The sequence below is a fragment of the Pseudonaja textilis genome, chromosome 5 (genome assembly GCF_049901715.1).
Source record: "Pseudonaja textilis isolate UNSWEBS1 chromosome 5, rPseTex1.2, whole genome shotgun sequence".
Classification (NCBI taxonomy): domain Eukaryota; kingdom Metazoa; phylum Chordata; class Lepidosauria; order Squamata; family Elapidae; genus Pseudonaja; species Pseudonaja textilis.
In genome coordinates this window covers 65,470,903-65,489,415 of record NC_141994.1, presented here as the reverse complement: position 1 = coordinate 65,489,415, position 18,513 = coordinate 65,470,903, and the positions used below count along the sequence as shown (strand labels likewise).

Below are 18,513 nucleotides of genomic sequence, written 5' to 3'. Positions count from 1 at the left end.
TTGCATTGAGGTCTGCTGGTTACTGTAACAATACCATGTGCTAATAACAATAATAACAACAACAACAACATTAATAATATTAATAATAATAATATTAATAATAATATTAATAATAATAATAATAATAATAATAATAATAATAATAATAATAATAATAATAATAATAAACACCTCTAACAATCACTACCTTTTTGCACAATACCTACATATCAATCTACTTACAATCTGATTTACAATCTCATCAGGCAGTAGTTGCCAAACTTTCCCTTCCTCCTCTGCAGATAACAACTTCCTCCAGTGATTTGGGACTTCACCCAGTTGCTGGTTTTTTTTTCAAAAATAAAGAACAGAAGTTCAGCCAGATCATTAACATCTTTCAAGTACTCTAGGATGCAATCCATCTGGCCCTGGATGCTAGGTTTCATTTAAAGTCAATAAGGATTTCTGGCCTGCAGTTTGGTCAGAGAGGAGTTCTGATTTTGATCCTTCAATCAACTGTTCACAATTGCTTGGTGGAACATGTACTCTCTCCTCAGGAAAAAAAAATGAAGCCAAAATAAGGGCACTTCTTTTGATTAAGGGTTTTCTTCCCATTCTCAAGATGAGGGACAAAGAGGAAAAACACTGCTTTCAGCAGTCTTTTCCCCCCACTTTGAATATGAACCAACAAAAATATGTCCTTCATACAACAGCTAGGTTGTCTTCTGCTGCTGCAGAAGCATCATCATCATAGAGGAATAGGGAAAGGGATTTTCCCCCTTCTCTGAAGCTCCCCACTTTTTCCTCAAGATGTACCTATCCTTGCCTCTCAGCAAAGTAATTTCTGGACATATCTCTGTGCTGGATGGAGAGCATCAGCGCTAAAGCTGATGAAGGCAGAAAGTAGAAATTGTCTACTTGCTGCATTCCAGCCATATTTTACTTAGAAGCTTTTATGCTGCCAGGAATATTATTGCCAATGGGAATATTACTAGTAGTAGCATCACGATACATCTTCCAGGAGATCAACAGTCTTAGTGGAGCAAAAAAGAAAACTGTGGCTGCTGGGCTCCTCTGTGGCTCCTCTCCAGAAGCCAAAGGAAAAAATGGCCACAGACGTAGGACCTCGTGGCTGAATGGGAGAGACAATCCTACAGCCAGCCAACTGAAGATGTATCAGCACTTCAAGGTAGATCAGGGTAGGAAACCAATTCCATGTAGATGAGTAATATAAAGCTATAGTGAAAAGTCTGTAGAGATTCTCAGTCATCCAGCTCATGGTTGTCCGAAACTGGACTTTCTGTTTTTTTCTTTGAAGTCGTTTCGCTTCTCATCAGCTCTTGAGAGGATAGTGGGAAATGGAAGGATTTATATTCCTTGCAGACAGCTGGTCATTTGCATCCGTTTAGAGCCTTCCATTCCCCACTATTCTGTCAGAGATAAAGAAGCTTCTTGGATGAGAAGAGAAACGTCTTCAAAGAAAAAACAAGAAAGTCCAGTTGCCTCCTGAAAAAACATCTTTGGGTTAAAGCTATAGTAACAGAATTGTGTACATCAGAATGTTCCTTTCCCCGCCCTCCCTTTATCTTCATGTGAATTTGGGAGGGAAGTGTCACAGAAATCTATTAAGGTTACATTCTTAGCCTGGGCTCAAACCCCTTTTATCTTATCATTACTTTGGTAGCAGTTCTTCCTCCTGTCCCTCAGGGGCAGTCCCTCTATTCACTACAATGTATCTGACTTTCCTTAGCTCTTCTTTCACAAAGTTTCACCCAGCTTCACATAGCAGAAGGCGTGAGTGATTTTTCCCACGGAAAATACTCTTCTGCTGGTTCTCTTCAATCTGGTTTCAAGATGGTAGTCTCCAAGAGGTGGCCTTGTCCTTCGTGACCAGTAAGCTGGTCATCTTGCTGCCAGGATGACTTCCATGAGTTAAAAAGTTGAAGAAAGGCGTGCCAGCAATGCCATGCTGAAGATGCCAGTTACACATGGGCATGCTTGAAATGATACCACAGAAGCCACTGAGAAGGTTGGTGACCTTGCCCCAGATCCAAGATTATGATTCACAGAATTCCACATAAACCATGCACTGACAATATTATGAAGGCACCTTTGCCATCTATATCTTTAAAAATAAAGAGCAAAAATATATCCCTGTCTCTGTACCTATATCTCATGATCCCCCTTTCAAAGGCCTGGGGTCTCATTCCAGCCAAGCCTAAATATCTGGCAGGCTAATCAACTCACTTTGAGAAAGGCAAAACACACTAGAAATCCTGGAGTTTTCTTCTTCTTAGTACATGCTTCCTTAGTTCAAGGACTAAGACAGTGGTGGCTAACTTTTTTGGGTGCATACCAGCACCCAGAAGGCAACGTGTGCCCCTCATGCCCCCTATGCATCACACGTAATCCCCACCCAACCCCATCTCACCTTTACTTACACTGCACCTCATAGCTGATATTTGGCCAGTTTGAGGCCTTTTTCGGCCTCCCAAAGGCTTGAGGAAGGCTTCTGCAGGCTTTGTAGGCCCAAAACTATCCCCATTTTGTCACTTCCGGTATTTTTGGAGAAACAGGAAGTGATGAAATGGGACTAGTTTTCATCCTGCAAAGCCTGAAGAAGCCTTCCTCAAGCCTTTGGGAGGCCAAAAAAGGCCTCAAACTGGCCGAAAATCAGCTGTAAGATGTGCACATGCCCAGTGAGGTAAGTTTGCCTGCAGCTCATGTGCCGGCACAAATGGCTCTACGTGCCACCTGTGGCACGCATGCCATAGGTTCGCCATCATGGGGCTAAGAGCTTATTTGCATTACATTCATCCAGTTCTTACAGCAATGTTTACCAATGCATGATTCTAGGAAGAATTTTATTTTTCAGGCGGCCTGACACAAAACCTGACACTGTAGAGCTGCGGTGGTGCAGTGGTTAGAATGCAATACTGCAGGCTACTTCTGCCAACTGTCTGCAATTTGGCAGTTCGAATCTCACCAGGCTTCCGTCCTTCCGAGGTGGGTAAAATGAGGACCCAGATTGTTGGGGGCAAGATGCTGACTCTGTAAACCACTTAGAGAGGGCTGTAAAGCACTGGAAAGTGGTATATAAGTTTAAGTGTTACTTCTATTGCTATGAGGACTAAGTCAGAGCGGCAATTTTATTTCCATTTCCATGTTTCAGCAATCCAGGGATTGCCGTAGCCTATTGCCACCTCTGCATGCCTCATTTTCCACCCGTTCTGATCCCTGATGCCTGGAACAGGCCAAAAACAGGGTGCAGGGAGGCCAAAAATGGGATGCAGAAGCCAAAAATGGGGTGTGCGGAGGTAGCAATAGGCGATGGCAATCCCTGCGACCTGAACCGCTGATTGTTGGGAGGCCGATCCAACTGACAATCAGCTCCTTGTGCTAATCAGGCTGTGAAAAAGCTGGCCAGGCTGTTTGCTGCAAGGAGGCAAATTGCTGGTAGGCAGAGGACGAATCATGGGGCCAGTGGGTGGGTGGGGATTCGACAACGTTCACTGTATAAGATGCACAGACATTTCAATCCACTTTTGGGGGGAAGGGGAAGTGCGTCTTATATACTGAAAAATATGGTGCCTTAAGCAGGTGTAGCCAGATCTACTGGCTGACAATTCTCCTAATTCCAAAAATGACTGGGTCTTGAATTCAGCCAGTGTGAGAGTCAGTGCGAGAGTTCAACGGGCATGAGAGTGAAAATAGCTACCCTGTACGGCTCATGTAAACGGATAACTAGACAGCATGATCAATGCCCAACTTTTTCTCTGCTTGAGGATATTAGTGCCCGGCGTGCCCATACTTGGCCAAGCTGCTACCACCACAAATATATCCAAGAACAAACAAAAGTAAAATACAAACGAAACAAGTCATGTAGCTTTCTCCGAGAGAGCAAGATGTGCAGGCAGCTTGGAACTTTTCCCACTAAAGCAGATCACTTTCGCAAAGCTATATTTTTCAGTAGCAGTACCCTTAAAAGAAAGAAAGGGAGGGAGGGACAGAGAGAGAGAGAGAGAGAGAGAGATTTTTTGCATTTAATAATGAAAAAAAATACAAAAAGCTTGCCAGTAATTGCATATCCAGAAGCTGCTCAGTGAAGAAACATTAAATACTGCAGGTCTCACAAGGTTTGTCTTTTTTGCGAAACCGTTCAATCATGCACCCAGTAATTAAAGTAACCCAAAATTACAATTCTGTCACTTTCTTTTAAAGAATACTGCTCCCCAAATGATGAAATATGCCAAATTGCAGATGTAGCTTTTCTATTCCAGTGGCTGCTTGCAGAGATCTAAAAATTAAATATGCTTTCTTCATGCTTACTCTTGGAGTGAACAGCAGCTCACATTTGAAAAAAAAAAAAAATGTGGCTCAGTGCCATGGAGCTAATAGCATGGATTAGGACATTTATTCTGGAGGAAGAGAAGAGAAGAGAAGAGAAGAGAAGAGAAGAGAAGAGAAGAGAAGAGAAGAGAAGAGAAGAGAAGAGAAGAGAGATGGATCGATGGAAGGATGGAAGGAAGGAAGGAAGGAAGGAAGGAAGGAAGGAAGGAAGGAAGGAAGGAAGGAAGGAAGGAAGGAAGGAAGGAAGGAGAAAATTGGTGGAATTTCCATGAGCGGCTTATGAAGTTCTATGAGATAATGAAAGAGAATGTTTATACATGAGGGTCTAGTTTTTCCTGGTCATGACATATGGTGACTACATCACGTCACAATGCCACGATGACACAAATTTGACACCCCTGCTCTAAAGCCTGTCTTGATTATTTTCCTCACCTCACTCCCATTGCAGACACTATTGCTTTCCACATTCAATTCTACAAGAAGACATCAGGGGACAACTTTCATGAACAGTAAAACATACAGAGTTCAAGAGAGATTTCTTCTAGATTTCTTTCACTCCAGTCCTATAACCACAACTTCCTATGCATTTCCTTGATTTATCTTAAACAAACGATAAAAGGTATCTGATCCAAATCTAATTCTTGATCTGGAATTAGAAATCCAACTTTGGTCAGGAGGGCAATGTAGGACTGATGATTCATAAAGATAAGTACAATATCTTCATGGCTGGGTACCCAGATACCTACAGGACTTCTATTCCAAAGAATATTAATCCACTCTGAAGTGTGGGAGATTACCCAAGGAACTATAACGATATTCGAGCAAATGTTTTATCATTTCAAACTGGGATGGTCAATTAAACAAAACAAAACCAAACCCAAAACATCAGGGGTTGTAGGACTAAAAAGAGTAACAACTTTCGAGTAAGTGGCAGACAGAATTTATACAGACTTTTATAAACTTTCTTTCTTTTTTTAAGCAAAGTATATGTGTTAAACTCACTGGTAACTTAAACAGAGCTACTTTATTTATTTTTATGTATCAGGAGCAAGAAAACTTGCTCCAATTCTCTGCTGCTTGCCTGCCAAATTTCAGTATGACTTGAGAGTTACAACAAAAGGCTGGCGGTGCATTTTAATAGATTTATCTTGTTGTTGTCGCTGTTGATACATAATTAAAGCAGTTAATTATGCAACTGAATCTACCCCTCCCTCCTATCAAACATACGTATTCCCCTCCATCTCCCAAGAAAGGATCATTTAAAAAATTAGGACAATTTGAGATGCTCAGTAATCCCTGGTCTCTCTCTAGAGCTGTTTAGTCCACAATATGAGAAAGTAATCTTCAGCCAAAGAGACAGTGCTCTGACTGATCTTTCCTGCGCGATGCATCTGCCAGCGATCCCACGCTAAAGAAATAATGGCTAAAAGCATTCCTTTCCTTCGCCGTCTCACATTGCCCTTTTTTAATAGTTTAATTTTTCCGCTTGCCACAGTAACTAATTGCAACCGCTTGATCACCGATCCTTTTGGCCAGGGATTTTTTTTTTTTTTTTAGCATTTCTTCCGAATTGCCTCTATGCGCTGTTTAAACATGAGTTTACCGAGGGCAAGAGGAAACCCAGTATCTGCACATCTCTTCCTACTTTCATTCCAAAGATCTGAATCTCATGAGTAATCCCGTTCAGGATTATTATCGGCAATTCATCGCTGAGGGAGCATTATTCGAAGCTAGCCTCCCTGTCTCGGGAACTTACCATAGTCGTCTACAATGCTGTTTCTCAACCAATGGCATGCACACCATTGGGGAGGCCGTTGCCTTCCCAAACTGGGAAGTTGCTGAGGAGAGCAGAGGAGGAAGAGGACACGGCTACTGGTCTCCAGTCCAGTGCACTGAGAACAGGAACTGTGTATCTTGGCAGAACATTTCCTGGAGCATGGGACTGGAGCAGCCTCTGAGGGGTTAGGGATTTGGGAGGCTTAATAAACTAAAATAATGTTCTTTGTTCCTTAGCTCTTCCTCATTGTTTGCTTGTATTCAAGGGAAAACTGGTTCCACTCTAACGGCTGCGGCCCCACTCACGATTTTACCAGTTAAAGCGGAATTGCTAACATTTTTGTGAGTGCATTTTTAATGTTTCCAAATTTTACTGTAACTGAGGCATAACAGAATGCTTTTAGGTACATGCCTATGCTCACATCCTACTCGGAAAAAGCAAGGAAGTTTTTTTTTTTTTTTTTAAATCTTCATAGGATCTGGGTTTTTCAGAAATTAGTGAAACACAAGTTGTGACAGGTCAAGAACCACTGGCATACGTAACACTGCCAATACATACAAGTCAGCTTTAATATAGTAATAACGCGCAGGATTAGCTTCTTGGCCAGTTGCATTACAGTTTGTACAAACTGAGTCTGACTATCAGGTCTGGTCATCTAGATCAGAGATCTCCAAACTTGACAACTTTAAGACTTGTGGATTTCAACTCCCAGAATTCCTCAGCCAGCCATGCTGGCTTAGGAATTCTGGAAATTGATGTCCATGTTTTAAAGTTGCCGAGTTTGGGGGCTCCTGATTTAGAGAGGACCTAATGAGAGAAGAAACCTTCACTAGGTTCACCAGTCATCTTAAGCTAAGTCAAGGTACAATGTTGATATTCTTTCAATAAGCGTTCGATTCTGGTTAGTTGAGGGATAGCACCTAATTCTTGGTTGTTCCACGCCATTTAGAATTATCTAGGATCAGGGTGGGCTTTAATAAATACCATAAATAAGTACATTATGAATCAAAGGCAAGACATTTTATTGTATTAAATACCCAAACTGGCCGTCATTTCAGATCTCAAGCAAATAACCTCTCTTGTATGATTGTCTACCAATTGGTACTCTTATGGAAAATAATGCCCTGTTCAAATAATTTTAGGGGATACAATATTTGCAGCAAGATTCCCACAATGGGCAGTGCAGTTCTCCCATTATTTAACTGTCAGTTAGGAAAGGAAAATGTACTGTCTTTCCTCTTTCCAGTAATCTCCAGCCTTCCTAATTTCCCAAGCATCTTTAAATCAAACAGTTCCTGCAGTGGCACTAAGAAAGAACTTTGCCCTTAAGACTTAGTTAGGGAAGCCATTTCTTCCCCTAGAAAATTTTAAGGGAGCACCTGTCCAATTCTTCTGCCTGATAATCTGATGGAGAAATTCAAAAAACTTTTGGGTCCATCTCTGTTCAAATCTTACTGGGATTTTGATGCCTGAAAAGAGTCTTGCAGCCTGAGCGCATTCTTACTTCTTTGCCCCATATTTCAAAGCAGAAAAACCATAACCAACATTATGACTTTGCATTCCTTGTTCGCTAGGTACTAAAAGCCAACTCTTGCACTCAAGAGTCAGTTTTCTGTGATCAGATGATGTAGGTTCAGTATTGAAACTAATCTGCAAGTCAAAACATTGTGCTAGTGATGCACAGGTTATGCTCAGCGCATATTCCTCTAGACCAGTGGCTGCCAACAAAGTGGGCCGGGGACCACTGGTGGTCTGCGAGAAAATGTTGGTGGTCTGCAGAGAAATGTCACCCCCCAAAGCACCCCCCAAAGCAATTAATCCAGGCTGTGCGGGAATATAAGGCTGCACCGCCCACATGGCCCACAGAAACACAAGGCTTGTGTCCCTTGCATTGCGAACAACATGAGATAGTGAGGGGATGGGGGAAAGGGTGGAGGGGGGGAACTTGCCCCACGCGCCTCGCCTGGCCACCGGGCTGCTTCTTTCCACTTCTTGCTTCTTCTGCTTTGGCTGCATGCAAGGAAAGCAACAAAAGTCTTTCTTTCTCTCTGCCAGAAATGAGTCTTTGGGACCCTGCAAGGCATCCTGTTCCAAGAGGCTGCACTGGCGCGACAAATCTCACAAAGACTCATTTCCGGTAGAGTTTGGGGAAGAGAAAGAAAGACTTCTGCTGCTTTCCTTGCATGAAGCCCAAAGTCTCTCTCTCCCTCCCCCCACCCCCTGAGAACAAAGCTGGAGACTTCCTGCAATCCCAAATAAAAATGATCAATTGGTAGGAAAACAGGGTGGGGAATTTTCTTGCAGACTTTGGGGGGATTTTCCCAGGGTCTTTGGTCCGCGGGATTTAAAATTAAGAGTTTGGCGATCCCTGAGGTCCAAAAAATTGGCGACTCCTGCTCTAGACCAGGGGTGTCAAACTTAAATCCTCTAGACCAGGGGTGCTTAAATCTGGCTTGCAGGGCTGGCCTGGAAATAGCAAAGGACTGGCCCATGGTGCCTCTGGCAGCCAAAATGGCACATTTGGCCAGCAGAGTGCTGCAGGAGGCATCCATCCTGTCTCCCCACTCCCAGCCAGCCCACGGAGAACTACAATGCTGATCCAGCCCTCAAAGAAATCCAGTATGATACCCCTGCTCTAGACCCAGAGGGCACATCTTAAGAACATCTACATTATGCCAATGGACAGAAGGGGAACATTAAGTTGCAGTCCTTTGATTTGATGAAATAATTGTTGAGACTACAGCCCCAGAATTTCCCACCAGTGTGACTATTGGATAACTGGAAGACCCTCCGTATCTATGGAGATTCTCAGTCATCCAGGTCTTGGTTGTCCCTATGGTGCTTTTTCAAGAGGCAACTGGACTTTCTGGTTTTTCTTTGAAGATGTTCAGCTTCTCATTCAAGAAGAAGCTTCTTCACCTTCAGAAGAGACGGTCTTACTAAGAGATCATAGATGTCTGAATGATTCTGCCATGCTGATTGCCACTGGAAAATCTTCAAGAGTTTCCTGTATCAGCTGATTGACTTCTTTGGGACTTGACTTGCTCTAGCGACTCTTTGTCCTGGCTTCACCCCTGGCTCCCAGCTTTCCCAGTTTTTGTTTCTTCCAGCTCAGGTTCAACCCCAAATCCTACATCATCTGACCACAATATATTGGCAATAAATGCAAGACTTAACTCCTAGCATATGCTGAAGCAGGAGTTAACTTCATTTATAGCCAGCAACTCTTGCGTTTATAGCCAGTGCTTGCTAAATACAATGTTAATTACAGAAATAACTTAAAACTCCTCATCTGCTTTTTGTATTTGTTCTCAACAAAAAAACCTGCCAAGGTCTCATCACATCTATCATATTAATTTTTTCCAAGCTAGTTCATGTTATTTTGCAATTAAAAAGTGAACTAATAAACATGTAGCCACTTAGTCCTCCCAACGCCCCCAGTATCTGCTCCTTCTGAAAGTAAAATCAAACTCCAAACTCTGAAAACCTTTTCTAAACTGCAAGGGTATCTTCCATGATGGCACCTAAATGTGTTGCTAGGATAAATTAAGCACAAGGCTTAATCTGCTGCTCTGAATTTCATCGCATTTGTCAACTGGCATCAACCATGGATGCTTCGCATTCCCAAGGCTCTCAGCAAGAATTAAAAGTGGGAAATGGGTTTGTCTTGATGCAGTTTTAATCCAATAATTCTAAAACTATGTTCCAATGGTGTGTTAATGGTACCACAAGAAAAAAGCTGGCATGGGATGCTAAACAAATAAATTAACTAATTAAAGGATCCATAATACCACTGACAGACAGACGAGGTTGTATGTTTGGCCTCCACACATTTTTAATAACATTTCCATCCTGATGTCTTTGCTATCCTCTAATTCTGGAGACTGGGTTTTTCTTCTCAAATAATTAACCCAGAAATAATGTTCAGTGTCAAGATGAAATAGAGTTGTCCTCTTCAAAAGGATACCTGTTACATTTCTGATGAAGACACAGGCAAATGGACATGTTTGTTTGTTTGTACGGCCTCCTTCAGGTCTGAAAGAGACCAAGACTTCAAACTCCCAGACTTCTGGTACAGCAGAGGTCCCCCAACCTTTTGGTACCCCAACCTAGGAATTGGTTCCATGAAAAGAGTCTTTTCTGTGGACCAGGTATATGTGTGTGTGTGTGTGTGGTTTCACATGCTGCCTGCATTCCACAGAGGGAGCTTCACTTGTTTGTGTGGCCCAGTTTCTGGCATGCCACAGATCAGTGCTGGTTCAAGGACCAGGGATTGGAGACCCCTGTGGTAGAGGACCCAAGACTGAAGAAGACACAGGCTACCCCATAGAAGTGAGAAGATGGATGGATGGATGGATGGATGGATGGATGGATGGATAGAGAAACAGCAGACAGACAGAGAGATTATCACTAAACCTCAGTCAACACTTGAGGGTGGGCTTCAGACTGATCCTTCAAAAACAAACCAGCATAAATTTAGGATTTTTTTTCCTTTGAAAAAGCAATCAATGTATTTGTGATGACCCAGAGTGTAACATACACATAACAAAATCCAAAATGTAAATAAATGTCCTTTAATGCCTCCAACTTGGCCCCACTGTTCAATAATACTCAGTTGGAGATAAAAAGTACTCAAAACTAGTCTTTAAAAGAAAGCAATACAGTCCGAACTTAATGAGCAGATAGAGGTGAAATAAAAAAACCGAACAAACTACAATGAAGAAATTTCCACAACCGACTAGGATAAGTAATTACCAAATTCAAGGAGATAACAAGGCAGAGTCTGTTGGAAGGATGCCAACCAAGATAACTTCAGCCCAAAATAAAACACGCTTTGCTTCTGGCAACGCTGTGTTTTAACTTATATACTTATATACTATTTTCCCCAGCTGCCACCAATGAGGGGGATTATGGCCACTTCCTCTCTCATAAGCCAAGTTGTTTCCTTCTCTATTCTTCCCTGCGTGTCCTAGGATGAAGAGAAGATGGGCCTGGTTCTTCCTCTCACTGCCCAGCCGGCTGCTGCCCTTCCCCAGCCTCCTTCACAACCTCCGGAGCCGCACCTCCACTTCTTGTCAGCTGTTCCTCCTCTCCCTCAGAGTCCGACTCTACCAAGGGCATGACAGTATTCCGTATATTGCATAGGTTGTCCTTGACTTACAACTATTCATTTAGTGACTCTTTGAAGAAACCACAGCATCGGAAAAAAAATGATTTATGACCATTTTTTACATTTCTCATTATTTCAGCATCTCCTTTATCCCATGATCGAAGTTCAAATGCTTGGTGACTGACCCCTATTTATGATAGTTGCAGTGTCCTGGGGTCATGGGATCTGACCTCCTTTTGCAATCTTCTGACAAGCAGAGTCAATGGGGAAGCCAGATGCACTTAACCACCATGTCACTAACTTAACTGCAGTGATTGACTTAACAACTGTGGCAAAAAAGGTCATAAAACGGGGCAAAATTCACTTAACAACTGCCTTGCTTAGCAATGGAAATTCTGGTTTTAATTGTGATCCTAAGTTGAGGACTCATGTGTATAGGATAAAGTTTCAGCTAAGAAAATCTGCAAAATAGTTGTATGAAAATATTAAATAGAGGAAACAAATACAGAAGATTAAATGACTATTGTTTCAAATAAATAAATAAACAAACAAACAAACAAACAAAAGCAACAGCCGGTTATTGAGACCTGCAAAAGTTTCCTCAAGATAAAATCTTGCACAAAAAACCGAGACCATCACAGATTTTTACAGATCATGCCCTGTTTATTAATAGGAGAAAAAAATGACATCACTCAGAATGATTTCTGGTCTCACTGATTATTATGTTTAGGTTAGAAGAATGTACACAAGATGGCCAGCGTAAACTTCATGGCTTTTGCTGAGGGTATTTCATGGTCTAAACAAGCCATTCAAAATATATCAGCTATGCAGGCATGTAACCTATTCAAATATATGGTGGGTGTGGGATTCTCTGTAACAGAGTTTCCCAAACCAGGATAAATTACCAAAACTGGATAAAAGGGTTTTCTTCTTTGGTCAACCGCACACAAACCCATCACAAGAGAGACATTTAAATTGACTGAAAAGATTGCCACATGTGCCAAAATATATCCGGAAATCTCCCCAAGTATTCCTGAGATGAAAATGGACAAAATTTATAATTTGGATAATTTGTTGAAATGACATAAAAATCATTGCATTTTGTTTTTAAAATACAGGTGTGAATTATGACCATTCGTTCAAAGTTATGTCAGTGCTGAAGGAAGGGTCTTACAACAGTCTTCAAAATTCAGTAAGATTGGATGGGCATATGATGTGGAGACATTGCAACCAGTGTTAAGTATGAGTTAGTTGCCAAGTGCCCAGATTCTGTTCATGTAACTGCAGAAGTACTGGGTTGTCTGGAACTCTGAGGACCTGTCATAAGTCCCCCTCATCCAGTGCTGTCACGACTTCAAACAGTCACAGAATGGGCTGTCATTAACTGAGGACTACCTGTAGTTTTTTCTTTGACAAGACAAACAAGCTTGATACGGTCAGGACAGGAATACCAGCCAGTCAAATACAACACCATGCTGGAAAGGAGCTAAAACAGCAACAATCAAAATAGCTACAAACAGCAAGTTTGGCCTCTATATAAACCTCACTTTAAAAATATTAATAATACATAATAAATCTATGAGGAGCACTGAGATCCCGTGAGGCAAACTCTACCCACTTGGAATTGTGTTGTGATGTTGCGCGCATCTATGAACACTGGGAAGCTCTTTTTGTCATTCTGAGGAAATCCTTGGGCTCAGCAGATGCCTTTAATGATAGCTCATAGCAAATTGTCATGTTCAAACCCTTTCTGCTACACATCTTGTGGACTTCAACTCCCAGAATTCCCCAGCCAGCATCTTCAAACTGCCAAAGTTGAGAAACGTGTGATTCTAGGTAAACTTTGTTATATAAGCACCATAAGAGCCAGTGTGGATTAGTGATGGAGATTCTGGGTCCTAAGCTCAGCCTGAATCATGGAGCTGAAGAACTTTGGGCCAATCCTATCTCAGCCCAAGAGCCACTGGGGTGTAGTGGGCTAAGAGGTTTAGATTCTACTCATTTTCAGCTATGGAGGTTCCCTGGGTGGACATCACACACACACACATCCATCCATTCCTTAGTACAATATAAATACAGAAATGGAAACTTCACCACAGAATGCAGAAAACTAGTATCTTTCTCACAGCAGGGTTCCCAAGATCACTGTACTTTTTTTTTTGAACTTCCCACAAACCATAAGAATCAGAATGTATAACAACCTGGAAACACCCACTAATTTAATTTTTAAGAAAGGGCTAGAAGATATTCTGCTCTGGGTCATCTTGAAAGTGAAAGAGAGAAAGTAAGTGAGACCGATAGACAGACAGACGCAAGGGGAAAAAGCTCAATGTGCGAGATTGAATTGAATTGAAACTCTCTATCTACAGCTTCCTGCATTATTGAAGGGTAACATACTAAGCAATATCTTTAAACAAATTTTTTGTTTTTGTTTTACAAATTCAAACCCTAGACCTGTTATGTCAACGACAAAGTTCTCAATATTGTTCCTTCCTTCAATGCGTATTGTTCAGATTAAGTATCTGTGTATTAATGTGTCTATTTCAACATGTGTCAAGAACCACTGAGTATGGTAATTCAATCTCTCTGGGCTCAGTTTTTTTTTCCAACCAGTGTTTGTTGAACAACAATATTATATGCTTGGTTTATATATAATATTAAACTAAAAGTACAGAATCTTTTATCTGCCTGTGGGATACTATAGGGTTGTACAGTGTATATATCGGGGGTTGGCAACCTTCAACCTTCAAAGAGCCACAAATGTCCTAACCGAAAGCCCCCTGTTCAATTTTGGAACTGACCGGAAGTTCGGTTCCCCCACCATAGAGTCTCCTCCTAGTGTGGAGTCCTTTTTCCTCTGCTGACCGGAAGTCCAGTTCCCCCACCACAGAGTCTCCTTCCTAGCGCAGCATCCTTTTTCCTTTTACTGACCAGCGACAGGGAGCCACAGCAGAGGGATGAAAGAGCCACATGTGGCTTCAGAGCCGTGGGTTGCCGACCCCTGGTATACATCAAGGGTTACACTCCAGGAATGAATCTGGCATGGGGCATGTGATAGCACCTTGTACTCTGCAGCTCCAGAGAAGGCAACATCTCATGTCTCCTGTTCTGCATTTTTCTGAATTGCCTTTATTTTCCTCCCCAATTCTCAAAGGCTTAAGCACGAATGTCAATGTTTTTTTCCTCTTCAAGTGAAAGTTTATGGCTACCCTGCAAAAGCTTTCAGAAGACGATGATGGAGGGGAAAAAAGAGGTCAGGTGCAAAAGAAAAAGAAGAAAAAAAGACGTTGCCTTTTTTTTTTTTTTACTGTTTAAACTGGAGGCTTTTAAAGGACGGAAATCTGCAGCAGTAAAATCCAGCATAAATCAATAATGACAACACTGAGTACATTTTAACGCAACTCTTTCATCCCAGAACATGAAAGTACTTTGAAATATTTATTTAATAAACTCCACAGCACCCCAGGAGCTATCTATACAGAGTGATAAATGAGGCAAAGGCTGTCCAAAATCACTTAGGATTGCAGACCAAAGAACTATAGAGTCCTATCCTAGTATCCTTGCAGATCAAGTGTCCAATCCATCAAAAGCATCTTGAAATAAATATGCAAGGGGGAAATCCATCACTCTGAAAAGAACTAGCCCAGAATTTGGAGGTGCTCTGGGATTCTCAGCTACTGATAAACTAACAGTCGAAGCGAATTCTCAGTCATCCAGGACATAGTTGTCCCAAAGGCCCTTTATCAAGAGGCAACTGGACTTTCTTGTTTTTCTTTGAAGACATTTAGCTACTCATCCAAGAAGCTTCTTCAGCTCCAACTGGATGGTGGAGAATAGAAGGCCCAACAACTCTCTAATAAAAGAATGCAAATGACCAAATGTCTGCAAGTAGTGTAAATCCTTCCATACCCCACCATCCAGTCAGTGATGGAGAAGCTTCTTGAATGAGAAGTAAAATGTCTTCAAAGAAGAACAAGAAAGTCTAATTGTGTCTTGAAAAAGCACCTTTGGGACTATTGATAGAATAACAGATGGAGCTCTACCCGGGGAGGTTGGGCATTTATGATTGTCCATGTTGGTTTGACCCAACTGTGGCCCATTCTAGCTAAAGTCACTCATATAGGTTGTCATTGTTGTATAACACCAGTACTAGTTGCAAATTTGTTTTCTGGTGCAATTTCAAAATCCTGGTGATGACCTTAAGGTCTTTATTATCTATGAAATCACCTTCTCTACATACAGTGTTTCCCCGAAAAGAACCAACTGGGAAATAAGCCCAAGCATGGTTTTTTAGGATGTTTGTAATATAAGCCCTATCCCAAAAATAAGCTCCAGTTAAGATTGTCAGCCAGACGGACACAATTAGTACCATATTTCCCTCGAAAATAAGACCTAACTAAGCCCTAATGTGTCTTTTGGAGCAAAAATTAATATAAGGCCGGGTCTTATTTTCAGAGGAACTCAGGGAGAATCTGTTTCCCAAGAGATGTCTTCCCACCTTCTAAGAATTGAACCCCTGCAAGATGTGGTAGGACTTCATAATAATTCTTCTCAACAGATGTTCCCTTCCCTCACTCACAAATCTAGAAAGTTTGAGAAGATTTAGCTGTTCCAAAGAGCACTCAGGAATGGAGTTGTGGCCACTAAGAGATATACAAGATGGGTAACTAGATTATTTGATAATTTATTCTGTATTGTCGACTAATTCTGCCCACTGCCAGGAGTTCAATTCTCAAGGTTGACTCAGCCTTCCATCCTTCCGAGGTCGGTAAAATGAGGATCCATATTGTTGGGGGCAATACGCTGACTCTGTAAACCACTTAGAGAGGGCTGTAAAGTACTATAAAGCTGTATGTAAGCCTAAGTGCTATTGCTTATTACTATTATGGTACTGTTCAATGAAATTATTTTATGTACCGATATATGATTATACCCGATTTATATTTATTTAGCTGAGCCTGTGTTTATATTATTGTTTTGAGCTGCTTGGAATTGGGACAACTGACTCATGCTTTCAACTCCAACCTTGCCTTTCAGTTTCATTTTTGAAAAATTATATAAATACTAGTAAGTTTGAATTAAAGACAAGAAGTACCTTTTTTTAACCCATCCAGAGCCAATCTTTTGAATACTTTCTACTGGACAGCATGAAAACAGCTCAAGATCCACTGAGAGGATGCTGATGTTATTTAGCAGTGTGGGAATTCATTCTTCATTACTCTGACTATGTAACCCATGGCTGTAAATTGGAGATGGCCTAACAAGAGTCTGGCTTATATGGCAAGGGAATGAGAGGCTAAGCCTACCAGAACCTTTGTGCATATCTCAGGGCTGGGTTTTTATTTAATGTTAACAACTCTAGATGATAGATAGATAGATAGATAGATAGATAGATAGATAGATAGATAGATAGATAGATAGATAGATAGACAGACAGACAGACAGACAGGAGAGAGAGAGAGAGAGAGAGAGATTTTTAAAAGGTCAGAACCGAAAACAAAACAAAGCTTTGAGCAACTTTTAAAATAAATTAGAAAAACTACAGTGGAAAAAAAACTTTAATCCCAAATCTGATAATTACCAACCTTCCAAAATATTGCTGCACCAAAGGAAGCAGCAATAACCTACTGCAGGAATGGGAATTAACACCTCATCAATTGCTAAAAACCTTTGGGAACAGCCCAGGCCTTGGCGGGTTTCTTCCATGCCAACAGGAAAGCTGTAATTTACAACAGCAACACAAATGGCGTACTTTGCAGCCCAGCTAGTCTGCTGCACATCAATTCTATTGTCTCAAGGTCTGGAAAATGGAGGTTGCACTGTATTCGGTGTTATTGTTTAATGCTTGCTTTTCTCCTTATCCATGGCAGGAAGACCCAGCAGCCTGTTCACAGGGTAGGTTAAGTTAGGTTTTGGTGGGATGGAGCTGAATTGAGAATCTACACTTTCAAACTTGGCCACTTTAAAAGATGTGGGTTTCAACTCCCAAAATTCACCAGCCAGAATCTAAACACTGATTTAGACCAACTGTCTAATTTATGACTGAATATATTGCAGGCTGCTGGGAATTGGATTAATTCAGCAGCCAAGTGAAGCCATTGTATGTACTGAGCCAACACATTATGCATGTGTATGGGTTTATGGTTTTGTTTTCTTAACTTCTGGGTGGTAGGTTAAGAGTCCACAATGCAAAAAGCTAGTAGGGAAAAAAGGGAACAGAAATGTGGGCAAAATTTATTTATTTTATTATCTCAGCTTTGAAATTTATATACTTTTGTATTGTTTGTACTGTCTTTACTTGTTGTTTTGTCTTGTTGTTTTACAATACTTTATGTTTTTGTAAGCTACCAGAGTCATATACAAGGAGTCCTCAACTTACAACAGTTCATTTAGTGACCATTCAAAGTTACAACATCACTGAAAAAAGTGACTTAGCACCATTTTTCACACTTATAACCGTTGCAGCATTCCTGCAATCGCGTGATTAAAATTTGGATGTCTGGCAATTGGTTCATATTCATGAGGGTTGCGGTGTCCCTGAATTATGGGATTTTCCTTTTATAACTTCTGGCAAGCAAAGTCAATGGGGAAGCCTGGTTCACTTAACAGCGGTATTACTAATTCAACAACTGCAATGATTCACTGAACAACTGTGACAATAAAGGTCATAAATTGGGGCAAAGCTCACTTAACAAATGTCTCATTTAGCAACAAAAACTTTGTGCTCAATTGTGTTTGTAAGTAGAGGATGATCTGGATGTGGAATATTTTTTTATTTCATTTAATTAACTGAAACCCAATCAGTTAGAACAGTGATGGCGAACCTTTTTGTTGTGGTGTGCCGAAAGGGCGCAGGCATGCAATAGCGCATACGTTCCAGCATCCACAATGCAATGTGCCCTGCCAACCTGCACATGTGTGCGCAACACCCCCACCCCACTCCGTTACCTGCACTGTGCATGTGCATGCCCCCAGCTGATTTTCGGCCTGTTTGAGGCCACTTTTGGCCTCCCGAGGCTCGAGGGAAGCCTTTGCAGCCTCAGGAGGCCAAAAAACGGGCCTTCCGGAAATACCAGAAGTGCCCATTTTTCAGTCTCCAGAGGTCCTCTGGAGCCCAGGGAAGGCCGTTTTTGCACTCCTGGAGGTTCAAGGGAAGCCTCTGGAGGCTGAAACCAGGCCCGTTTGGACACTTCTGGAAGGCCCATTTTTCGGCCTGCCGAGGCTGCAGAGGCTTCCCTCCAACCTCCGGGAGGGAGCAAACAGCCTTCCCTGAGTTCCAGAGGCCATCTGGAGTCTG

The 18,513-nt window shown here is 41.6% G+C and overlaps 1 protein-coding gene across 3 annotated transcripts in view; it reads right to left on the bottom strand.

Annotated features, from left to right (window-relative positions):
* Positions 1–18,513, bottom strand: part of PDE3A (phosphodiesterase 3A) — a 265,055-nt gene that overhangs the window by 136,625 nt on the left and 109,917 nt on the right. Inside the window, exon 1 of one of the 3 annotated variants that reach the window (XM_087935193.1) lies at positions 6,086–6,223. The exons of the other annotated variants lie outside the window; for them this stretch is intronic. Within the exon in view, the coding sequence (XP_087791319.1) occupies positions 6,086–6,088 (3 nt within the window). The 5' untranslated portion in view covers positions 6,089–6,223. Of the gene's footprint in view, positions 1–6,085; positions 6,224–18,513 lie in introns of those variants that run through there. 3 annotated transcript variants of the gene reach the window in all.